At 39.1% G+C, this 27,208-nt stretch overlaps 1 protein-coding gene across 1 annotated transcript in view; it reads right to left on the minus strand.

The window, feature by feature from the left end:
- cacna1bb (calcium channel, voltage-dependent, N type, alpha 1B subunit, b) overlaps nucleotides 1-27,208 on the minus strand; it is a 178,772-nt gene that overhangs the window by 77,399 nt on the left and 74,165 nt on the right. Inside the window, 8 exon segments of the mRNA XM_044173254.1 lie at nucleotides 2,153-2,284; nucleotides 3,571-3,683; nucleotides 3,838-3,950; nucleotides 4,060-4,281; nucleotides 6,379-6,468; nucleotides 10,043-10,132; nucleotides 10,234-10,349; nucleotides 12,333-12,436. Of these exon segments, the coding sequence (XP_044029189.1) occupies nucleotides 2,153-2,284; nucleotides 3,571-3,683; nucleotides 3,838-3,950; nucleotides 4,060-4,281; nucleotides 6,379-6,468; nucleotides 10,043-10,132; nucleotides 10,234-10,349; nucleotides 12,333-12,436 (980 nt within the window).

The following is a 27,208-nucleotide window of genomic DNA, read 5'->3' on the forward strand; positions in this document are numbered from 1 at the left end:
ATATGACACCTTGGGTACATTTTTAGACTTTCAGGAGAAATGTAGGCCTGAAATGAGCATGAATGTTAGTATGGACATTATTTGCAGAGAACAGTGTGCTCGGCCTGATGTGCTCAGCTGGCTGCAAGCACCATGTGGACGTCAGACTCATCTCACAGTTGTCCATCACCAGAGACTAATGCGATACTAATGATGGTGCAGACTGTTGTAAGGCTCGGCGCCATGGCAACAGCCTGCTGCTTCAAAGACATCCAGTTGTGGTGTTTGTGAAGGCTGTCAGTCTGAGGAGATGTGACTGCATTTGAGAGTGTACACTACCTGACGCAGCGGTGGCAATATGTAACAACGCACACTGACACCATCTGAGGTCAATGTTTTCAATAAAAGCTTATTGGTAATTGTGAGTGACTCATTGGTCTTACAACCTGCCACAGGTGCAGATTCTGACCTTTTACAGGATATCTATTCAGAAACACATCTATTACCTAAAAATGTCTTGTTCAATTAGGTATGTACGTCACATCATGTGTCACACATGATAAAACTTTAAATATGTTTTGATTACTGTTTAACAAAAACTAATTTGAACAAAACGGCCTCAGGGGCAGTACAAACCTTCAGTAAGTTTAACAAGCATGGCTGCACAGCTTCGACCGAAATAACAAAGCAAAATGATACAAAAAATGAGGGTCTTTCTAATCATATATAAATGCCAAAGCCATTCACTTGCAGACAAACCACCCTTAGAAAAGCTTAAGAATCCTATAATTTAATATGAATCTCAAATTCCCTTTAATTTGCAAGATTAGGGGACATTTTTCTTAAACAAACCCTAAACTGGTTAAACACCTCAGTCTTTAATAGAAAAGCAGGGTATAAGCAACATTCAGGGCTTCATGTTGGTCTTTGAACTCAGTTGTATTACCCCTTAATGTTAATTATTATAACTTGTCCAAAAAGTCCTCATACCTAAACAACAATCATTTGTCATTGCCTTCCAAAACGACCCCTATGACCATTACAAAAACGATTTGTATGGTTGTTTTCTGACTTGTCACCTCTATGGTTAAGGTTCGATTTGATTGGTGTTGCCTGTTGGTGGGAGACAGGATGAGAACAGCTGTCTCTGGTGTCATTGTTAGAGATTTCGTGGTGTTATAACAATGTTGCACTACATCCTCCTTTACTTCTGAGTGACAACAATCATTATTCACACGACCACAAGAGGCCACATAGATCACAGGTCAACAGACAATGCTGTAGTTTTTCTGGGTGAGGACAGTCTCAAATTATTCCATGAACTATGATACAGTTAGAGGGGCAATCCACCTATTTTACACATCAAGTTCAGTTGGAAAAATAACCCTGATGATGTCATGTGATGATGGCTCACTTTCAGTTTTACATCCAAATAAAGTGGTATAGGTAATCTGGATAAACTGTTGGCTTGTTTACAACATCTGCTCGTGTTTCTTGCCCCGTTGGACTTCATTGTAGCGATGTTGCCCAAATCTTAGCAATATCCTTTGTGCATATAATGTTTTCATAACTGACTAAGAAAATAAGACCCACACTGTAATAAACCCAAATGATCCCTTAGGGGCTTTTAGGTATAAAATTAAGGATTTCTTTCATAGTGAACTTACAATGTAAGTGTACATGATATTTAAAGTCTATTAAAGCGTGTAATATAATGTAGAATGTAAAAAAAAAACTGATCACAGTCAACCTGCCTGGCCAAAGCGGTGTCTGTGTGATGTGAGGTGACATGTAAGGAGATAGAATGTAAAATGTGTGCGTGTGAGTTGAGTCAGATGGGGCTGGATGCCAGGCCTTTGATTAACTGCAGCCAGCCAAGAATCATGAGGTGTTCCTGTCATTAGAAGACATGGAGCTCCTGCTGAGAGTGATATCAAAGGGCCGCAGTCGGTGCTGCTGCTCTGCCAGCTACCTGCTGAGTCAACATGTCTGTCACCACCGCCATGCCGGGCCAGGGATCACACACAGGGAGGAGGGTCAGATGGAGCGATGGATAGGGGAGAAGAGGAGAGGATGTGTGTGTGCATGATGTGTGTCTGTGTTGAGTCGTGGATGGATGGAAAGAGGAGGAAAGAGCGGTCCGAGCACAGGACAAGTTAGAGAGATTACTCACTGTCCTCCGAAGAGCTGCATGCCCAGCAGAGCGAAGACCACAATGAAGAGGAAGAGGAGGAAGAGCAAGCTGATGATGGACTTCATGGAATTGAGGAGGGAAACCACAAGGTTCCTCAACGAGTTCCAATATCTGAGTGGAAGCACGAAACACAGAGAGAGACAGAGAAATAATTTCCATTAAATATTACTCTGACAAACAGGCAGTGAAATGACAGATAATAGAAAAAAGACAGAAAGACAAAAACAACCAAAACAGAGGAGGAAAGTGAGGAACAAATGGCAATATGAGCTGTAGGTGGCATAAAAGGAATCAATGCGTCAGGGTCTACAGCTGCCAGTTTCAGTGAATCACAGGATTACAGCTAATCTAATGAAATAAAAGGGACTGCCATCAAACTCTAACAGGATTGTCAGTTCAAAGAGAAAAGAATTAAGAAAGCCCTGAGAAAAAGTGCAGCTCCTGTAAAATTAAAATCTCCAAAATTTTGAGATTTTGAAACATTGGGTTTTAGATAAGATGTGTTTGTTAGTCTGTTTATTCAGGACAGTGTCTACTGAAATAACAGCATGGTTTAGTTTGTGAACCCTAAGCTGTTTTTTTTGCATGGTTTTCACTTCTTTCATTTACAGGATTATGGCATGCTACTACATAGGCGTGGTTAGCCATGCCATATAATGTTGTTTTCAGAATAGGTCAGGCTACTCAGAAAAGCCATCACTTGGTATGATAATGGTATGTTGTACGAAACTTTTTATGGAAAAAAAGTTGCAGGTTTTTTGGCTACTTGTCTGAATATTTTTAGCACAGAAATCAGCAACATATGAGTAAATGAACTGTTAGAGGAATATACAGTAAGAACTATGTTGATGGGACATTCTGAGACTTAGATCTGTAGAAACGTGTACTGTAAAGTAATTAAAGCCGCACTCAAGACATCAAGTTCAGTTTACTCTTTATGAGGAGAATGTAGCTGTAGCTCTAGAGGAGCTTTCCAAAAAAATAACCCTAATGATGTAATCAGGGTTATCTCGGCTTGGGCTTGAGACTACAAATTTATAACAGAAAGCCTGCATTACAAACTGGATGTGTCAGGTTTGAAAGACCAGGGCATTATGGAGGCAGTGAAGGTATAACGAAAGATGCTATTGAGTTGCATTACGGGAAATGTAGGTTCCAGTGTTTTTGGAGTTTGAACCATACTAAGATCTAAAAGTCAGGGGTTTTGGCACTACAGTTCCTATCATGCTTTGAGTGAACAGAAGTGTAATATTTCCATGTAGTCCATGTGAGGTTGAGCTCCTTAAAGGTTGACAGTTGTGGAGGTGCAAAAAATGAATGCAAAAAGGTTTTCTGTGATGGAAGCCTAATGTACTAATTGTCTGTAGTTCCACGTGTGTGTTTTGAATTGAACTCACTTGGTGACTTTGAATATCCTGAGAAGTCGCAGGGCTCTCAGCACACTGATACCAAACGATGCTCCTGGTTTAATCATGTCCCAGATGACCTCACAAATACTTCCCACAATCACCTAGAGAGGAGAGCAGAGGATAACGTTATCAGCTGCTGTATTTGGCTCTGTTTCAATAAGCCAGACAGGTTTACTGGTCGACCACACAAACAGAACTATCACCGTAGGTTAGTGTTAAATATCTACCAGTGAGTCACCGCCAACACTAACTTACCCCAAAATCAAAGCAGTTAAAGGAGGAGTGAAAATAATTCCTTGCTCCAAGGCCGTACATCTTCAAGGTCATCTCAGTCAGAAACAAACCCAGGAACACAAACTCTGCTGTGTCTGTTTTCAAGATGGACAGAGTAACAAAACCAAGTGAAACTCGTTTTATAGGCCATCAACATCAATAATTGTGTGGGGGTATGAGTGTGTATTTGTATGTGTGACTTACAGAGGGCCCTTGTAAGCCACTCAGGCTGGTCATAGTGGACTATGGCCACACACAGAGTATTGAGGCCCACCAGACACAGAACGATCCAGTAGAAGCTCTGAGCTTTCACCATGCGGCGGATAAAGAACCGGGTCCTCTTCTCCTTACGCCGGAAGTAGGAGGAGCTGTCCATCTTACTGCTGCTTTTCACACTGGCCCGACCAAACGGAGAGCCCGGAGGAGCTGATGATGAAGAGAGGTGAGAGAGGAAATGTGTGAGTGTGCAGCGGTTAAATATTTGTCATTGTTTCACAGTTTTCACAGTGAATCACTGTGTGTGTTTTTCTTGTCTTCTTCCTTCTACTGTGATGAGCAGCATCCCCATGGGGGTGGAGTCCAATTTTGGTACTCTTAGGAGTAAAATTACACTTGCTTTTATTGAAACAGCAGACGCAAAAATGCCATTTTTGTGGGTGTTAGTTGGTCGAGGAGAACCAACAGGTCGCTCCAAAATAAAAACTAATAAAAAAACCTTTTCATGTGTTAATTTTGGCTCTTTCATATATATTTTAACTTAACACCAGGCTGAAAAGCAGTGTTTCACTGCTCTCGAAGGCTGAAAGTTTTAAGTCTGTTGCACGTCTTACCACACCCAACAGTGATGTCACAGTGTACTGGCCACACCCTGGAATCCACTTGTACATCAATACAGCAAGGTGAGAAGTTAAACCAGCAAAAACAAGATGCTCAGCTGGTGTTCAGCTGCTCTTAAAAGAAGCTTGATACCACTCTCATGTCTGTACAGTAAATGTGGCCAGGAGACAGTTAGTTTAGCTTAGCATAAAGACTGGAAGCAGGGGGAAACAACTAACCATGACTCAGTCCAAAGGGGAAAAAATCCTACCAGCACCTCAAACTAATTACATCATGTATCTTCTAAATGTAAGAACAACAAGTGGTGGTTTTACAGGGAGTTCTTTGCAGGGACTATTACTTTCTGGCGCAGTGACTTCCTGCCTTTCTTCCGGCCAAGAAATAGTTCCAGCACCTATCAAACCACAACACCCTGTAAAACCAGTCTTAATTGGGTTTGATTAATGTATTTTATATATTTATTTTTTACCATTAATGTCATCCACAAGTAGAGTGTATCATATAGTTCCCTTTCAGATAATATTTGGAGTGTTGTATATTAATATTTAGGCTGCACTATATTGGTATTTTGGAACATTTTGCTTCACCAAAATAAACAGTTTTGTCCCGTCTAAACCTGCTGATGCTGTGTTCCTTCTAATAATGATGTATCCATGCCGCGTCAGACTAAATTTCTGCCAGTTTTCCCAAGCTAGCAAGCCAGGATTGCACTTGTGCCTCTGGTTATTGAAACTGCAAAAATCTGTTGACAACACCCACGTGAATTTGTGTGGAGAGTTTGTGCTATAATTGCACTACGACCCAGTTAAAGGAAATCAGAGCTCAAGGACCTCAAGGTTTTTCAGACAGATATGTACCAGTATGGTTGGGTAGGGATCCATTCCACTTCATATCTGCTAACAAGCACTGAAAGTTGTTTGCGACCAAGACTTGAAAAAAGTAACAATATCTACTCAAGGGACAAAAACAAAAGCATAAAATCACTGGAACATTCCTTGAATTTTCCTTGCAGCTGCTTATTAAAAAATATGCACCTAATACATTTGTGCTGTGCAGCAGGACTGCAGGCATCATGTGTGAAACAAGTGAGATGAGAGACGAAATTTGACTGTGCAGTGCATCATAAAATGATGTGCCAAGGGAATGTGACAGAATAGATGTGATAGAAAAAAAGTAGTGAAGGCAACAAAATGGCTTCAATTACCTTGCTTATGCTCATTTCAAACACACAGACAAGCAATTACATGTTGTCTTTGTGTGTGACCATGAAGTCCATTAATATTTAAAAGTCTAATTCTAATATGCTGCAGGTGATTCTCTTGCAATTTCTATTTAACAGTCTAATTAGAAAAGTTAATTATACTTCTTTTCCCTGAAGTTGATGTGCATCTAGGCCAGGAGAAACAGCTTTAGCTCTCCAGATCCAGATGGTGCTGAATCTGCTTTTGTAATGTACATTGTTAAGTTTGTGTGAAATAGCTAACAAAATGTTTTATAGTGTTGAGATGACATGACATACTAATCTGATAAATGGAGACCAGAGAGTCAGAGGACATGGTTATGTTCATTGTAGAAGACAGGCTTTTATGGTGGCTTTTATTGTAAAGGTCAGCTCTATGAACAGACAGCATGTGAAGGTCAGAGGTGATCTGCTGGTGGCCGCGGATAAAAAGATGAAAAACTTACGAACAGAGGAGATATCTGCGAAATGATCCTCCCCTTCCTCAGCACCGATAAGGTCGTTTTTACCTTTCTTGACTTTGCCTCGTTTCAGGACTGTAAAGAGAACAGCACAGGCAGGAAGGGAAAAATAATCATATATGAGTCTTAAAATATAATATAGCAATAGTAATATTGCAATGGTGCTGTTCTGTTATGCAAAACTCACCCCAACGCAGGATATATATGTGTGTGTGTGTGTGTGTGTGTATATGACAAAGTGGGGGGTGAGCTAATTGGAAACTATGAATAGCAGGCATCAATCATGTTTTTCATTTGGAGATTTTCTGCCTTCCTGCTTGAAGCCAGACTTGGAATGAAAAACTGCCAGCGCAACATGAATGTGATCGTCACGCGACCAGCTCCGTTTCACCGGAGTGGTGGGCTCATTCTCGAGATCTACAACCCTGTATCTCCACCCGAAAAGGCTGCCGGGAGGCAGAACCAGGACTGACAGCTAAAAAAGTTATTTTTTTAAAACAATCTGCCAGTGCAGTAAGAAATTCCAATTAAAACCAAAACATGTTTGAAGAAAGTTCTACATTTGAGGGTCTGCATCTTGAAACAAGGCAGGTTGCTGCACTCAAATTGAAATATTGAACCAGGGTTGTAACAAGGTTTAAAATCACTTTAAGATGTTAAAACTTTGAACCTAAACAACAAAAATGACTTGATAAGAAGGAGATTTTTGCAGTGAATCCCAAGAAAATTTCACTGAGTAAAATATGTTATAGGATTTTCTTTCTAAAACATATTTAAAATATTTAAAAAAAAACATACAGCAACTACCTTAAGTTCACACATCTTTTATCTCTAAATGAAATATCCAGCCTCAAGGATAATTTCCTCAATTTCTTATCTCCAAAGACTAGGTAAATGATGGTTTCAGAACAAAGAATTTTGAAATCATCCCTACTGAGTCAGTCAGCTATGATTGGCACTTTGCTCCACTCATACCTGTCATTCATCTGGCGAAGGCCAACTCCACATTTTCTGTTCTAAAAACATCAGAGTGGTTTTTCTACAGCTGTGGACTCAGACTTTTTAATCCCCGATATGTAACTAATTGAGAAAATAAGGCCCCTGGGTGCTGTCACTTTACTGGAATCATCAACAAGGATGTGTTTCCAGTGCGTGTCCATTTACTAGCAAATGCATTTCTGTGTGTGTGCGTGTGTGTGTGTGTACGTGTGTGTGTGTGTGTGTGTGTGTGTGTGTGTGTGTGTGCTGGGGAGCATGGTATAGTAAATTTACTTTAACAAATCCAATCAGACTAAAGCTGTAAATCCCACTAATTAACCCTTGCCTTCACACCAGGCCTAATGGACTGACATCATGGGCGAGAGAGAGAGAGAGAGAGAGAGAGAGAGAGAGAGAGAGAGAGAGAGAGAATTAAATAACAATGTGCTCCTTCTGAAATAAAGGCAACAAGAGTACAGAGTGGAAACCACGATCACCACTCAAATAACGTGATCATAAGTAATGATATAATTGCTCTTATATATGAACAGAACAGCACATTTAGAGGGGTTAATATAAAGCTGAGGAACAGCGTCACTCATATTGTACTTTACATGTTATACTGTGCTGTTAACGCAATTAAAAGTTAGTAAATATTCAAGTTTGAAGAAAATGGTTTTCAAAATGCCCTGTCAAAACCAAAATTAAGGACATATGTGAATATCAAATACAAGTTTGGCAAATCATATGCTATATCTTGTAGCCAAAGATGTTTAGTTGCACAGTTGAGAGCTGGTATTCTTCCTTTGGCCACTGAGGTCAGCATATTTAAAGATATTCAGGAGGAAAATAGATTGTGTGAGCTGTGTGATTTGGAAAAAGTAGAAAGTGAGTTCCATTGTCTTTTGTACAGTGCATACTATGATTATTTAAGAGTGGCAATTTTCCATGAAATGCCTCAACAAAACCCTGAAGTATTTTGGTGTACAGTTGATAAAAATTTTGAATGGTTCTTTAACTTTGATGTGTTTAAGATGGCTAACTTTGTCTCAAAAGCGTAAAGATGGACTATTTAATTAGTATTTACTCAGATTTCTCCAGTACATGGCCATAGTAAAACATAATAAATGTTTTATAAATTTTGTTGTTCTGAATTTTGTTTTTAATTTATTTTTCATTTAGGTCTTGTAAGCCAAAATTTCTCATGAAGCAGATTAAGCTCCCTTTAAAACTAACAGATTAAATATATGTCTAATTTTCAGTGAATTGATTTAAGTAATCAATTTGATTTAAATAAATTGTTAGTAGACATTTTGTGAAATACATTTGTGCTTTCTTGCCGGGAGTTAGATTAGACTCTCACATGTCTTATGGTAACTATGAAGCTACAGCCAGGAGACAATTAGCTTAGCTTAGCATTAAGCCTGGAAACAAGGAAACAGCTAGACTGGCTCTGTCCAAGGGTAAAAAAAATTTACCTAATCAACATGTTGTCACGGATACACCAGGCTCCACAATCCACTAATCACCCACACCTGCTCCCAATCACACTCCTGCTCCCCATTAGCTCACAACCACAGCCTGTATAAAACCACGTTCGTTTGAATCTAGGACTCCGTATGCTACACAGCATAACAATTCCCCAGCGATTCTCCTGTCTCCAGCGATTCTCCTGTCTCCAGCGATTCTCCTGTCTCCAGCGATTCTCGTGTCTCCAGCGATTCTCTGTCTCCAGCTATTCTCCTGTCTCAAGTGTTCTCCTGTCTCCAGTGTTCTTCTGTCTCCAGCGGTCTTCCCTCCTACGGACTTCCCTATCTCCCTACCTGCACATCTGTACTATCTGGCGGTAATCAAATAAAGAACAGTCTGTTTCCATCTCGGTGTCCCCTGCCTGTCTGTTCTGTAACACGTTACATTGGTTATGTCTTGTTGTCACCGTGAGGTTGCCAGGCAACCAGCTGACACTCCCCTATGAACAGATCTTTCTCAATAGCTGTTTTTATCTAAAGTACAAACTATATCAAGATTTTTCAATGTGTCTCTAAGAAAAGAAAATCATTTGTATCTGAAAATGATTTTCATGTGTGGGGTTTAACTTCAAGTCTATGTAATGATCTAGCTAACTGTGAGTGAGCCTGCACTTTTGCTGGTTTTGACGAAGGATTTATTGATCTAACAGCAGCTCCAGATTAATTTAAAGCCAGTTTCAATTAATTAAAAAATCTAGGCTTGTATCAAATTAACAATCATATCAAGCTAACAGGCCAATATTTTAAATAATAGAGTTGAGAAATACAAAAATTCAGCATTTCCATCTACAGCTTAAATTTTTATATATATATATATATATATATATATATATATATATATATATATATACACACACAGATTGGGCCTTTAAAGAAACACTTGCATCATTCTGGACAATAATCATGTCAGTACAGTATGTCTGAGATTCAATTAAACCTACACTCCATTCCACAGGTAAGAGAGACCCAGATCACATTCATGACCAATGATTTTGGAACGATTTATGCACAGCACATTGACGCTGCAAAAAACTACTAGATGGAAATGATGAACTGTATCTCTCTGTGCCTGTTTTACCATCGGCCTCCTGTGGTGATTAACCATGGTAAAGCAGGCAACAGATACTCAGCCCTGTTTTCACCTGGAAGGTTTTGTTTCCTCTTGTACCACGCACCATCCAGCGGGGACTTCTCCTCTGCAATCTCATCCTCCTCCTCTAGCAACACCTCCTCTGCAGCGGGAGAGAGGGACTTTCTATCAATTTGTAATATTTTTCTAACACAACAAACACATACATGCCACCTCTCACACTGTTTCAGAGATGAGTCTAACCTGCTTTGCAGATCCATTCCAAATATCCGGTTAGCTCTCTCTCGATTTGCTGCTGCCTCCTAAGCTTCAGGAACTCCTGCCTCTTCTCCACACGCTCTCTCTCTTTGGCAAATTCTCTGTTGAAACATATACAGAACTGTTTTTATACACAGAAAGGGAAAAAATAGATGTAACATTTTATCATATTTGGCAACTTGGATTTAAAGCTAAATTCTCATTTTTCTTTGTGTCAGACATCTGCCAGGAGAAAACCTGCAAGACCAACAAATTTGTGAGACACCAATCATGGAAATGGATGAAATAGCGGTTCAAGTGTTCATCTGAAGGATGTTCAGATGCTGTTCCGATAACTGTGGAGTTCAGATGACAGCTGGGCAGCTGTTAAGGGCAAGAAAGAGGATAAAGGCCGATGGCAAAGCTGAAGCTCTGTTAGAAGATATTTCTGAAACTTATGAACACTTAAATGTGTGCATGCAGAGGAAAAACAGTGGAGTGTGATGTATTGGCATAACGGACCATACTGCAGTTTCATGGCTGCCTATCAGAGATGTATCAGTTGTAGGATTTATGAAAGAATACTGTATGTAATTTTATATAGCAATATATATATTGCTATATATAGCAATATATATAGTTAGTTTTAGTTAATGTTTTGGAAAGTCAATTAAAAACAGTTTATAGATTAAAAAAAACCTTAATTACAGTTTATTAAAGGAATTTTTCGACATTTTTGGAAATATGCTTATTTGCTTTCTTGCCGAGAGTTAGCTGAGGAGATCGATACGACTCTCATATCTGTATGCTAAATAAGAAGCTACAGCCAGAAGACAATTAGCTTAACTTAGCATGAAGAGTGGACACAGAGAGAAATAGCTAGCCTGGCTCTGTCCAAACAGATATGAGATGTATAGCTATCTTCTCATCTAAATCCCAGCAAGAAAGCAAATAAGCATATTTCCCAAAATGCCTTTGTCTTACATACTTGACATACTGAGATACTGTACTTCATCACATTAAAGCAAAAATCCTGTAAATTCAATATTGCTAAAAAGCAGTGTTGCTCATTGAGATGGTGAAATGATATCATTTACAAAATATATTAGTAAAAACGTTACTTAAGAAAAATGTGGTGGACAGTAACAGTACAAGCAGGGGACAAAAAAGAAAACACTTCTTATCCTGGAATACAGTTTTGACAGGGAGAATGACAAGAGTGACAGGGAAGCTGCTTCAGTAGTGGGTTTCTTGTGACCTCCAGACTAATGACCACGCACATGTTTGCTTTCATCCAGATTTTGGTGAGGCAAGGGGCTGTGAGTCACAGCAGGTGAGAAGAGACTCTCTGCGACCACAGACAATGAGATGGACAGATGTCAGATCCAGGAGCAATAATCTGTTCATTTACTCAATTCACCCTCAATTCAGCATTTTTTCACAAGCCATGAGATAACCTTCTGCTCTGTTGTAGTTAACAGACAGGTAGGATACCGTCTTGAAGCCCTAATCTATGATCGATGGACAGTGCACTCTCCATGTACAGTACGGCTTGGTTTGAATCAAGCAGCGAGTAAAATGGCCACAAGCTAAAGCCAATATAGATGTGCCTTCAGACGAAATATTAAAGTATTCTCAAAGAGTCTAATAGAGACCCATTCAAAAAGCATTGATTTTTTGACATCATGTTCTCAATTTAACTTCTAATTTCCCATTTACCCAAAACGTGTTGTTTCTGTGTATTTTACAGTAAAAGGTCATCTTGCAACAAGCACAGCTCAGAAAATGTTTCCAGTAATAGTACGTGAACAGAAAATGCAAATAAGGTCCGGTTTATAAACCATCTACGAAAGTCTAAGAAGAACATTTTGAACCCTGGACTGTTTGAGATGCAAATTATTTTTTTTAAATCCAATTACAGGGTTTTTTTCCAGTCCAATTATTACACATTTTTAACGTACAAACTATACACAAACCAGGATTTCCAGGATTCTCTTTTAAAAAAAACATAAATAATCAGCGATGATCAGCATTTATTACATGTAATATGACCCCGGCCTGGAACAGACCAGGAATTTGTGTGTCTACGTTATGAGATGACTTACCCTGATAGGACACCAAGCACTAGGTTGAGCATGAAGAAGGAGCCGATGATGATGAGAGGGATGAAGTAGAGCCAGTTCCAGGTGTTTCCTGCTACATCATTGGTCTGGTCACACAAACACACACACACACAGACGCAACACAGATTCAATACAGAAGGAAGAAGATAGTTTCTGCTTTTCTAAGAATTCAAGATCAAGACATTACCATTACACACATTACACCGAGCACATATAAAGAATTAATTTGTCTGCATATCATCAGTAAAGTGTAAGCATAGTTTAGATCTTCTCATTTAATGTGTTAACTCAACTTCTTGCTGCTGTGCTGGTAAATAAAATAAACAGGTGAAGTGTGAAACCTAATGCAGGAAAACCAAAATGAAAATGGTCACCGGTACAAATAAACTCCTGGATTCTCAGGTAGTTGAAATCAACTTTAAATAACTTATGTAATGTTTCATTACTATATAATCTGTATGCTTAAGTTAAGTTAAATGGTAAATGAATATATCCCAAATAAAAAGTAAATGGAATTTTGTCTGGTTTTGAATGAACCAGCTTGAGTGTATGTGTACTTTCCCATTTCTCATCCACAGTTGTGAATATGAATGTATTTTTTACAAACTTGGCTGACTGAAGAAAAACTTTTGCCATCTTGCCTCATTAGACAAATATTGACAACTTTTCAGTTTGAAAAAAAAAGCAATTAAAAAGTCTCTCCGTCATCTCTGTGAGCTTCCTAACAAAAAGGTCAGTCTGCTATCACGGCGAAACAACTGTTTAATTCAACACGAGTTACAGCTCTGAAACATCCACTTCAAATTGTCCACAGACAAATAGGTGTGACAATTCAGTCTTCCAATATTAGCTGTCATGGCTGGGGATTGGTTAAATGACTTACACTTTCACAAACAGTAAAGCGCGTGCACACACACACACACACACACACATGCAGACAGCTAACTGCTGTTGCTTTTTACTGGCCACTGGCCACTGCTGTAAATAGGTGCACACCATCCACCACCTCAACAGTGACCCATGTTATTTGAGATATGCTGATTCATTGATTATTAGCTAGTAGACTGCACAAAATGTGGACAACCAAACAAAGTATATGCACATCTGAATATTACACCCATATGTGGGTGGCGTCTGTGGCTTTGTGGTAGAGGGGGTCGTCCATAGGCAAGACACTGAACCCCAAATTGCTCCTGAGGGCTGTGCCTTCAGTGTGTGAGTGTGTGTGAATGATTAGTTAGTTTCTTTGGACTGATGAGCAGTTAGCATCTGCCATCAGTGTATGAATGTGTGTGACATGTCATTCCAAACCATGGGCATTAATATGCTGCTATAAGAGCCTCCACTCTTATGGGAACACTTTCCATATACATTTGGCCATCCAATGTATTTCCCCCATTCTAAATTCATGTAGGGTATACATTACTGATACTGATATCCATCGAAGCCTTTTTCACAGCAGACATTTGAACTTGTCATAGAAGGAAAAGCACAGGTGTTACTAATAACATTAACGATGGCTCTGTTGTATTTAAGTGTCCCAATAAGCCATGACAGTGAGCCAGCATGCACTATTGCCAGAACCCTAAAACAGAAGCAGCTAAATGGAATTCAGTCATCATTCATTTTATTATTTACACCTGTGCTTTTCCTTCTGTGAAATGTCAAAATGTCTGCTGTGAAAGAGGCCTATGTGCCTCAAAATGGAAATACGAAAATACTGACATGCTTTACAAACATGGTTAAATTGTAAACTGAGGTCGCTAACGGTCACAGATTTCACTGTTTTTCACAATTTTATTAGGTCGGATTGTTTTAAACACACACATCAGTTTAAACTGACTTTCTCTTGGATTTTATGTCCCCACACATCCAAAAGTTTCCTGCTGCAAGAGGACACTAATCACCTCATTTCAAATTTCACAAAATCAAAATCTTTGGAAAACGCTTTTACTAATAGAAACGTGGTAGGCAACAAATGATATTAAAGTTGCAATAATGAATAATAACAATCAAATGACTAAGTGTAATGTGAAATGGGTTGCTCAAAGTGACAAACCCAAGGAGAATTATTACCCAACTCTGCAGACCCCCTCAGCTCTACAGTGTTTTAGCTTCTTCCAGTTCATTGTTTTGGTTTTACGGCCCACAGCTTTACTGTTTACTGGATGGTTCAGTCTCATAGCTCTCATCAGCCTTGTTTCCAGCCACAGCAGGCAGCAGAATCTCAGATAATCCCACTGTACACTACCTGACGAGCACAAAACTGCAGACAGACAAAGTTTGCAACTAGCTGGTGAACATAGTGGAGCATTTACCAGCTAAAGAGCCAGATGTTTCCCTCAGGAGTTGGTGGACTGCAAAACATCGGACTTCCATTCATCAAGTAGCAAAATACCCTGACTCCTATTTGCTAACATGTTTCAATTCAATTTTATTTATATAGCGCCAATTCATAACAGAAGTTATCTCATTGCACGTTTCCTATAGAGCAGGTCTAGACCGTACTCTATAATATTATTTACAGAGACCCAAAACATGTCAACTTTATGAGGTGACAATATATCTGCGTTGTGTTTACAGCTTGTTCTTCTTGTCCAAGTGGCCAAAAACGTACTGCTTTAAAAATCTGATGACTTTACTTGTGTAATATGGGTATTATTGTTTTTGTGAATTTCACCAGTTTTGTAATACTCAAAATACACACTGCTAATTTATTTTTTCTGGAGTAATGAAAAACCCAAAACAAATGAGTAACATTTCATCCAAAGCACTTTGTAGTATTGGTTTGAACTGGCTGTCTACAGACTGAGTTGCTTGTTTCCCCCAGGGGGTTCTGGGAGTCAGCACCCTCCATGTCTGAGAGCGCTCCCACACAATGGCCTGTTAGCGGGGGACAGACCTCCGGATTGATGGGCTATGTGAAGCACAGTGACATTTTGCAGACGCCAGTGTCGGAGCCCTGCCACACTCTGGCTGTAATTATTATGAGAGGTTCGGGGCGGCTGAATCAGCAGGCTGGAGATCTATATTATGCACCCAAGTATGTGAGATGAAGACACACACACACATATATATAGTAGCACACTCTCTGTCTCAGCTGTCAGAGAAGCACCAGCCCACACACCAGGATAAATGGCTGGCAGAAGCTTCACTGTGTTGCTCTGCATCATTTAGTTTTCTACATGTCCAACATTTCATCACTGTCTCATCATCTCATCACTCAATCTTCATGTTTTTATATGTGTCTCTTCCGCTTGCTCTCCACATTTAGTTACGTTCTCTTAGTATGAATATTACATGAGCATCCTCTCATCTTCTCTCTCCCTCAAGGAAGCATAAGCAAAAGCTTATTTGCTTTCTTTCCAAGAGTGAGATGAAAAGAGCTATATCAAGCTCGTGTCTGTGTGTTAAGTACAAAACTGGAGCCAGGATGTTGTTAGCCCAGCTTAGCATAAAGACTGGAAGGAGGGAGAAACAGCTAGCCTGGCTTTGTTCAATGTTCAAAATATGCCTACCAACACCTCTAAAGTTGTATCTTGTTTGTTCAACCCTTACATGAGCAGGTTTTAGGACAAGTTACATGCTGCAACTATATTTTGGTTGCAGCTGGGTGCGGTGACTGTGTATAGCTCACTGAAGTTTTGTCGTCACAGTGAGGTTGGCTGTACGGCCCGCAACTGTGCTTTTTGGTTCAGTCCCATCCCTCTCATCAGCGTCATTTCCAGCTGTTTTCAGCGAAAAAGCCAACTGTACACTACCTGTCCAGCACCAAACCACAGACAGATAAACATAGCAAACAATTGGCTAGCTATTAGCACTACAGAGCCAGATATTTCCCTGAAAAGTTGGTGGAGACCAAAACAGAGCTACAAGAAAAGTGAATATTGGACTTTACTTCTAATGATCTGTGTAAATAAGATAATATTGTATCTGTGCTCAGAATTAGGTAACATGCAGCTCTCTTTTCTATTTGCCGTAGCAGCAGATATCTTACTTCTTCTCTCTCTGGGGAGCCCGGGATGCCTGGTGTGGAGGAGAAAATGAAATGAAAATGCACTCTGTTGCGTCAGCTTTCAGTCCCAGAGTCAGCTGGTGAGGTGGGAAGACTTTTCTCTCCTGTTGACACGGCCTTAATTCTTGAGCTGACTGCTGAGGCAGAATAGCTGAGTTCATTTGAGCTTGTGCAAATGTTTTTCAGATTCTGAAACACAGCAAGGTCTCTGTGGTGGCAGCTTGCTGGTTTTCTCAGATTTAATAGGTTGAACAAGCTAAACGCAGTCAAGCACACTCAATCTGATTTTGTACTACTCATGAGGATATTTATGACTCATTCTTTTAGGTTGTTTCTTTTCAAAAAGAAAAAACAAAGTTGGGAATGTATCAGTGTTTATTTTGAATATTGAATATTTATGACTATTAAAAAACGTGAATATTAGAGTTAAAAAAAAATCAATACAGATGAAAGATGTATTTAAAAAATCATTTGCTGCATTAACCCTCAGTATAATTAGCAGGTTTTTTTTTTCACATTTTCTCCACATTTGTCTCTTGACTTTGTGACTACTGTACAGTTGCCCAAAAGAACAAAGCAAAAATTACTTTTTGACTGAGAACATTAATGGCCGGTGTCACTATCATGAAATGCTGTTGATCTAGTACAATCCATAATGTTGGGATCAGATTATATGACATCAGCAAAATAATCCAACAGAAGTAGGGAATTTGGAATCAAAGTGTCGGGCATGACAATTTTATCATTTTATTCATAGAGGCCTCAATTTAAAGACCAGCATGTCAGATTTATTTTTTTGGCCTCATCTTGTCTAGTTTGACACCTACAATGTGAACCAGGACACTAGACACCATGGCTGTTGTCATTCATGATCCTGAAAATCTCTATTTGGCACCTCCTGGACAATCACCTTTCCATGTCATGCAGCTTGCGAAATACCACAAATTGTGGTGTGCAGTCTAATCCAGGAGATAGGAAGACAAGAGAAGAGGAGAAAAGAAAAGAAAAGAAAAGAAAAGAAAAGAACAGAAAAGAAAAGAAAAGAAAATAAAATAAAAGTGAGGACCTGTACTATGGCCCCTGGGCAGCATGGAAGGACATCAATCACTTAAATTTATCATATGTCACTTCTGGATGGAGGGTGTGATGAAGTATTCTATATTACAAACAGCCTCTGGCAACGCCAGGCAAACACATCTGTGGTTCCGTCTGCATTTAATTCATATATTTAGGCTAAGATGTGTGTGTTTGTGTACTTTTGTGTGTGTGTTTCTTGCCAACCCTCCTGATTTTGTTTTCAAGTTTGATCATTTTGATCATATCTTTACTGCTACTTTATAAACTATGTTGAAGACAGTAAAAAACAAACAAAACAACAACAAAAAAAACAATCATTTTGGCCTTTTATTACCAACTGATATTTGTGTATAAATGTAAAATATAATCTCTGAGGTGGCTGAGGCCAAAATCAGAATAAATGTCAGTACAGTTTTCTGTTTTTACTTCTACGTTCCTTTATGTGTTTTTTTTTTTTGCATATTACAACATATTCAATAAACATGGAAAACGCAGTTTTAATACTATATTTTACAGATTTTTGTATATAAAGACTGCAAAATTCTAAAATGTTCCAAGTGACAATCCCTACAGGTGTTGAAAATTTGCCCATTTCTCAATGTAAGAACATATGGTATGTATACAGTATGTGTCATTTAAATGCATGGGCTGATTAGTTCACCCCACCTTTAAGTGCACTGGGTATGGGGCCATGCAACAAGATTAAACCTCACTGCCTGCACAGCAGGAGTGCAAATACAGGGCATATGGTAATGAAGGCCACTGGCTATACCGATTTAGTTCATTACAAAACTGCTGATGCACTATGTTGCCTTTAGCAAGGTACTTCTAATGACCCCATATGTTGTTTAAGTATAATATGATGATAGAAGAAAAAAAATACTACAGTAAAATGTAGTTATGAGTATAATGAGCAAAAGGTCTATTTATTCAGAAACACTGAAATTATTACTTAACTTGTTTGAACACCACATACCACCGCCAAGCCCATACATTTATCTAAATTTGTTATTGTATCAATAGTCAGTGTTTAGAAGTTCAGTATCTGCATCAAAATACACAGAGCGATAGACAATCATGCTAATCTCCTGATGATCACACTGATTTTTGGAGGACTCCTAAATCCTGTCTGGGAAATTCAGAAATTTTAATTGTGACAAGTTTCATGAGTCACACCCATGACCAACGCAACTGATGTTCGGTGAGTCCGATCCATTCTACTTATGACTCTGCTATATAAATTCCTGTAATTATAAACCATAGACCCAGATCACATAATTTCCCTGTAACATACAGGAATAAAACAATAATAAACAATCTATTACCGGTTCGGACTTCAACTATCAGTCCCCCATAAACCATGCACTTCAAACGATAAAAAACGGCTTTATTACACGTCAGATCGCTAACGAATAAGCCATTTTTAGTTATTGGCCTTATAAGTACCCATAACCTAAACTTCACCCTACTGACCGAGACCTGGCTGGATAGAAATGGTGGAATAGCCTCTGTCTTCTCTGATATCTATAGCTGCAAGGAAATCCCCCTTGGGGAATTCACGTCTTTTGAATACCTTGCTGTATCTATAAACGGTAATGCTACATTTAAAAAATTACTGTCTGTCGGGCAGCTAGCTATGCTCCCACGCTATCTGGGCATATAAGATGTTTGCGTAAGTGTATATGTACGTGTAAAGGCGTGTGGGTTAGTGGAGAGGAAAGAGAAAGAAAGCACACAGAGTGTGGCACAAAGAATCTCAATGCCGTGGTAAAGCACAATGGCTACCCCTTTAGCACAGAGTAACCTGACAGCAAACTTTCATTCACCAGCCGTGTTACTGGACTTTGGTCTGATAAAGCACAGTTATTAGCCTCCACAGCGGCTAGAGCTAACACAGTTAAACAGCCTAACGCCGTGGCACGATACAAAATGGAACGTGCTAACAGAAAGAGAAACACACGGCAGTCTGTTACTCTCCAAAATAAGCAAAGCACAATTCACAACAATGAAGCTTAGATGAAATAACACACAGTTATAAAATCTATCTCTGCCCAGACACAAGCCTCTGTTGGGATTCACAATGTTTAAAGGGGGGCACCCACTTGTGTAGGTGTGATCAATTACTTCGGGCTATCAGAATTATCAAAGATAATCATAATGTTACGGACAGACAGGCAGGAGACACCGATATGGAGACAGAAGGTGCTTTATTAAGTTACAGGAGGTGAAGACAGGTGTGCGGGTCTGGAGATGGGGAAGTCTGCTGGAGGGAAGACTCACTGGCGTGGAGATCGCTGGAGAGGGAGATCGCTGGAGAAGGGAATCGCTGGAGAAGGGAATCGCTGGAGAAGGGAATCGGCGTAATGCCGAGTTGCACAGGGAGTCCTTAATTGATTGAGTCTCATAAAATACACTAAACTATCAATTTGGAATTGATTAATAATTAATAATTAAATAACTATAACCTAAATTACCATTAATAGTTAGTAGGTTGAAGGATTTGGAGTTCAACATAGAAGAGGTAGGCAAATTGCTCACTCTTGTGAAACTTTAAAGAAGCCAGCATAATTATACACCAGCTTTATAGATGTGATGTCGTCACAGCTGTGTGGCAAGATTTCGTGGGCTGTATTGCACATCTCATCCAATAGGAGTCCGGTGTTTCGATTCACCTGAGATCTCGCGTTGGCTTCCACCGGGCTCTCGCGTCAGTCTTACATCTAAGTGTGAGTTAACGGCTGTAGAGACTTGCTACCGTTCTACTGTCTGTCCTTTGTTTCTCAGTCAAGCCTCTTAGTGAAGGCTTCAGCTTTTTCAGGTAGGCCTGTCTTTGTCTCTCACACATGGTGAGGTGAGGCGAGGCCCAACAGCTACTGTCCAAGGTCTCCGTTGACTACGATTGTTTAATTATCTCAGGTGATTTTAATATTCATGTTGAAAACCGAACAGCCCCCAATGCTCGAAACTTAATTACCCTACTGGAAACATTTGACCTCACTCATGTTTCTGGACCCACACACATACTCTGGACTTAGTCATATCAAAAGGACTTAATATTACCATACACTGTGTCATGGATTTTGCTATTTCAGATCACTGTTGCATATTCTTTGATGTGTCTGGTTTTCCTGTACAACAGAAGGGTACTTGAACAATCAAAAAACGTATCATTGATGATAATACCATTGAAACCTTTAAGAAAACTGTAAAGTTGACTGTAGAGTTATTTGTTGCTTATGGCATCACCAACTGAGGATCTCGTGAACAACTTCAGCTCAGAAATACAAAACATCATTGATAACATTGCACAAAACAAAAAGCCCCCTGGAGAAATGGAGTGGTTGTTAGGCAGCTTAAGAGAGAGTGTTGCCGAGCATAACGAAAGTGGAGAAAGACAAAACTTCAGGTTCACCATGAAATCTACAAGCTCTTAAAGATAAGCCGCTCAGAAGATCATTGGTACCCATCTACTGAGCGTCAGTGATATCGGTGAGGTGATGTGCCTGCGTAGAGCCCAAAGGATACTAAGTACGATACTAAGTACAACAAAGAAATTAAACAGGCAAGACAGTCTTTCTTCTCTAAAATCATTAATTATAATGATACACAAGTCTTTAACTAAAAACCTAATCAAGCCTTAACATAAAAAGCAAAGAAGTTGTCCTTGTTGAAATGGAATCAGAATACCAAAAGAAAAAGTCAAACTGAGGAAACACCATCACTTTATCTTCATTTAATTCAGCTGCGACTTCCCCTGTTACTAGCTTTACTTGCTACAGGTAGTAATATTGATAGTAAGACCAAGTTAGTCATGGCCACATGCCATGTCCACATGTCTGTTTTTATTCCAATTCAAGCAGTATGGCAAGTTTGAATGAAATTGGCCACATTAGATTGTATAAAATTTGTGGTGGAAAAAGTGAAAAATAAGTCAAATCAAAATAGTGGACAATTTATTCAAATTGGAAGGCGTGTGGTCTATACTGTTGAAATCTGTTAAGAAATGTTTGAGATATTCTGCTAAAAATCATTCTGTACAAAAAAATCACATATGTGACTGAAAACAGAACCGCCATGCTGTAGGTAAAGTGATGAAACCCAAAAAATTGTCTCCTACATTTTGTTGGTATCTAAAAACAAACTTTAGGTATGACTTGTATCCACTGAGCTTGATATTTTTATATGAGTTCACTTGATATTGTTATTCCACCTCTGTTATTCCCATGAGTCATTACTGGCTGACTGCTCTGAATGATCAGTGAGGAAAAAGCAAAAGCTGCCACATAATTTGGAGTCATGCATCATGAAGTTGCGGTATGACAGTGTACTCCCACTCTCAGCTTACAGTGCTGCCACACACACACACATACACAAACACATTATCTCTGATGGCAAGGAAAGCCTGCTGAGATGAAGACAGCCACTCTGAATCAATTCTGCAGCTCCTTACAGTCCTGAAAGATTCACAACAAGCAGCAGTGACTGTGCTCAACAGCTCTGGTGGAACAGAGCGCAAAAGGTCCTCAGAGAGCAGCTTGAAGAAGAAGCTTGATTAGAATGATTAGAATATATATATATATATAAAACGGAACTGAACTTTTGGATTAAACTGAATGTGAGGCTCTTATCATCTCTTTAAGAGTCCACTATTTTTCTCTTGTGACAGTGACTGTAAAGGATCATGCTCATGTTTCTTGCAGACAGGTCGTAGGACGAAATATCCATAGGCAAGAGAAGAGAGAACTCCCACACACTGTCCTTTTACTTGCAATAAACTTTATTAGAGATACAACGTTTTGGTCCTTAGACCTTTATCAGGTAAAACTGAAAAACAAAGAACATTCCAGACAGATATAGCCAACACCCCCTCAGGTATGGCCAATCTTTTGACAGTGAATTCATTTGCTGCAGGCTAATTTTAGTGATATTTAATCAGGGAGTTTGACTTCAAGAGGCTGACCACTTAAATATGGACACAAAGTTCCTTTAACATCAAAGTACCCAATGAGTCTCACAGGCTGAAGTCTGGCGTCCAGATCTGTGCATTTTGAGGTCTTTTACCTCAATGGTAACCATTCTACATCCTAAGTTGCACTTTGAAAAAAAGCCAGAAATTCCCTTAAAATACTAATCACTTATTATATGATAATGCTTTTCAAGAATCCTATATTACACCTGTATTGTATCACATTTATAAAGCATCTTACTTTCCTATCTAACAAATATAAAAAATGCAAGCCCCACTAACCTTTTCTATATAAACGATTAATCAAATGACGTGCGAATGCGCACTGATGTTTAGCCTCGTTTAGCTGATAGTTTTGGTTTCACGGCACATTTACTGTATGGTTCACTCTCAACTTCGCTTCCAGCAGCAGCTGACAAAGTTAGCGACTAGCTTGTGAAGAAAAGAAAACACTGAGAAGCTAAATAGACAGAATTTTAATTCTAAGAAGACCAAAATAAATTCACCAGGTTTCACAAACATGAGTCCAAATGAATGCTCTGTGTCTGCTAGATGTGCAAATCTGCAACTGTTTGCTAACACATTAGCCATAAAAAATAAAGCGTTAAAATGAGTCTGTTAGCTTGTTTTGGAGTTCTTCTGTCCCCTAGTGGCCAAAAAAATCTTTGATACAGAAGACATAAAGATGACATATCTCACTTAAATACTTCACACTGTGTTTTTTCTAGCATGCGCTCATAGGTTGCAGAAAACCAAAAAGCAAAAATGGCAGCCTCACAGTGACGCTACAGGAAAAGTCAGGGGATGTCCCTACAGGCAAACACAAGCATACACACATGCATATGCACACTGAACTGGACTTGACAACTTCATTATCCTTTCTGGGATATCAACTCTCCACTTAGCTACAGTACATCCACTGAGGCTCAAGGATTCACAGCTACGACTGAATGTTCACACAGTATCTAACTGTCCCTCTGTGTCTGTTTTCATGAGGATTTGGAAAGTACCAAGACTGCCCTAACAGCACAAGATGTCACCCTGATAAGGTCAAGGTGTCTCCTGTCTCTGTGACTCACACGGCTCTAATGAAGAGAGAGGAAATGGTGCGTCTGACCCCTAGCAACTCACACATACACACACACACACACACACACACACATTAAACCACTCAGATCTCAATAAACAGATGCCACAATGCAAGATTTTAATCAACATAGTAGATCAATACATGTGACTGTATGGTAGAACAACTATAGGTATACTGTAACACTATTATAATAGTAGTGACGTAAGGTGCACAAATATACAGTATACTGACTGCAGAATCACTGCTTTACTATCTTGTTTTGCTTGAAATGCAATTATTTAATCAAGTAATATAAATTAAAAAAAAATTCAAAACAATGTTCCCCACAATATTGTTTCCACAAAGAAAATCAGCAGATTTTTTTTTTGTTTAAAGCACCTGAGCAGCTCCTATTTAAGATGAAATATTTGTGACTAAATGCCAAAAAACAACAAAACCTCAGATGTAAAAAAAAAAAAAAACACCCTTAATTATTATTATAGAAGTCAGTTAATCTGCTTCATCAGGACTGTGTGGGTGTGGTTTGATCAGATTTGATTGACAGCGGCATCCAAAGCAAACAACCTTGAATTGTTGAATTTTGTGTGGTGAATGGAAATATGTGACATCACCTTTTTCCAACAGAGCCTCGCCCACTCCAAACCAGACAGAAGAGCACAGAGAAAAAACACAACTACATGAAAATCTCATGTGAAGTAACCAATATTGTTAAACAACTGTGCTCTCATGTAGAATCCCATCACTTAGAAGCTGATTGAGGAAATAGTTTTAAGGATTCTAATACAAGATTTGAATACAAGATTCAAATAACAGCAAATACAATATTAGGTGACATGTAAATTTTTTGCAGTGTTAAGCCTGAACATGACACACTAGAGGTAATTAGGGCTGCTTCTAATTTGATGGCAGCCGCTGGGTCGCCAGGAGAGACAGATGAAATGTAATAAAATCACGGGGCATGAAATGAAGATTGCCACATTATCAACGCTGAGAAACCACCCACACACCCTACCGCTGCTACAACTGTGTCACTTCCTCACTGACTGGCTCAGAGCTAAAGCAGCATTCACAGTGTGAACCAGAGTCATGGCATTTCTGCTAAAAAAGATTGTGTAGTAGAGACAGATGGGCATGGTGGGATCATGTCATGATGGTACCTGAGTTTTGTAAAAGCTGTAAAAGTCTTGTGTTTTCAGGTTTATCAAAGTATCTTAAGAGAAATTTTACATAAATAGGCATCAATAGTTTTGTTTTTAGTCATTTTATTGGATTTTTTTTTATATAAATCTGGAAATATGCTATGAGGTGTTTATTTTGAATATTAAAAACACAAGTTAAAGTAACCTATGAAAATCAATACAAAAATCAGGATATTTATATTTATACACACAACACAACAGTCAAAATTGCAGGTGAAAAGACTTATACCCATACCCAACTACAACAAAAGATCAATTACGGAGCATCACATGAATTCTGAAACGACACTTAAGTCCAATAAATATTCAATTGAACAAAATATTGATTAAATGCTTTTTTTCTTTTCATGTGTGCAGGGAGCCACACGGCTCAGCCTAAGGACTCTAATGCTCATGCTTGATGGACACAAAGTGTGCAAACCTCAAGAACTTTGTCCTGCGTGAGCAACTTTCATTTGAATAAATGGGGCATCATCTCAGAACACAGTAGCCATTCTCTTCATGCGTCAATGACTTTAACCGTTTTTTAACTTACTTAAAGGGACTGTGGTGCATAATTAGCAGCTCATTTAATTTTTTCCCCCATTTTCTGAGCTGTGCTTGTTGCACAAGACAGTTGTTTACTGTAAATGGCAGTTAACGTCCTCTGGCATCCTTTTGCCGTAACAAGTTCATTTTCAAACTTTTATACTTCTATACTTCTTGAGCCCCAGTCAACACGTGAGATCACTTGAGGCAATTTATCAGAATTTGCGCTGCTCCCTCAGGAGCCACAAAAGGCTTTATACAACTTTTTTTCACATATGCAGGAGTACTCCCCAACAGCTGTGAACAGACTTTAAGATTTGGTTTGCATTAGGGAAAGGTTTTGGTAATGGTTCCATTAAGTTCAAATGTCTTTTCAAGACTGTCCTCACAAGAAAAACAACAGCATTTGTCATTTATTCAAATGCTTAAAATGCAATATGTTTACATTTACCTGACAAGGACGTCTAGTGGCGTGCAAGTTATAACTGTTGTCTGGTGAGAACAAAAGCAGAAGTAAGGTGATGTTGTTAGTGTCTTTGCAAAACCTCATGGGAAGTAGTTCGGGGGGGCATGGTTGGGTGAAAAAAACATGTTACTTTGACAAGGAAGACCATTGTTTGTTTCCTGTTTTCCTACCAACAGTCAACGATGTTAATCATGATCTCTCCCAAACTTTTCCAAAGTATTTTTTTTAATCCAAACCCCAATATTTCCCATGCCTTAATATAGTTAATATCTAAAATGGGATCTGAAGATGAAAATGAAGGTGAACATGTTTTGCGCTGGAGAAAGATAAAGTGATGTGGCATGTTCTGTTTAGGGCCAGAAGAAATTCAGATCATTTACTGTGTGGAAATGTTGAAAATCAATACTGTACTAATAAAAATCATACAGGGCAAGATGACATGTGACCATGCCCTCAGTTATCTGTCTTTATATTAATATCCAGTTTTCACCTTGAACCCTGACTGTTATCACAGTTGACGTAGGGGTGAGGGGCATTATGAAGGAAGATCCAGCAAATGATAGAATAATGTGGAGGGATAATGCTTATTATTCTCTGCTTGGGTATCTTGAATTTCTGGATGCATATTCCACCATAATCTGGCCTCCAACGTTACATATCAGTAACATCCACCTTGTGGTTTAGACGCTAAAGATGACACTGATGGGAGGATACTTTGCTCAAATCAAAAGCACAGCTCTGCAGCGGCTGGCAACATTATGATCATTAGCATAAGCTGAAATCTCTCTTCATTTGCACTCCCTTCCCTTGTCCTCTGCTGTGTTCGTGATTAAAACATCAAGAAGGAACGTCAACTCAGTTTGGTGACATCCTCTCCTTCCCAGGCTCTCTCACTGGGTGTGAAGACTTAGATTTCAGCATGTACCAGGACTTGGGTTGGGCTTGCTGTCTTCCTCAGCACAAGAGCACAATGTCTAAAACAAAAGTAACCTCCCCATTGATTTCAATGAGATGTGTTGATGCAGCAAAATAGTTTACTCCTAGTTTGTTTCTTCGTTGTGCCAACACATCAGCATTAACGAGAGATCGAAAGAGATCAAACCAAAAACAGCACTGTGTTAAATAAAAGCAAGGGGCAGAGTTGGTGTGGGCAAAATATAGGTAGTTATAGGTTCTGGTGAGATGACTAATTATGAGACAGGAAGGCCGGTTTGAGTAATAGATCCACTGCGTCTTATAATACTATAAAACACGGTTTTCACAACTCGGGAATCATGACGGAAATAATCTTATTGTAAATGGTCAAGTTACACCATTCTTGTTACAAGGTAATCTACTAGGAATGTGTGCTTGCACGTATTCAATTGGCCAAAGTAGTGCGTTGCCTGATGATGTTGCACTGCATTGCAGCAAAAGGTTCAACTTTTTTGCCAGACAACCCTGCACTTTTTTTTTATACCTCCAGTCCTCTGCGTCAGGACTATCATTGTACCAATGCAGTGGTGTCATTGAAATGA

Source organism: Siniperca chuatsi, linkage group LG18, assembly GCF_020085105.1.
Source record: "Siniperca chuatsi isolate FFG_IHB_CAS linkage group LG18, ASM2008510v1, whole genome shotgun sequence".
NCBI lineage: Eukaryota > Metazoa > Chordata > Actinopteri > Centrarchiformes > Sinipercidae > Siniperca > Siniperca chuatsi.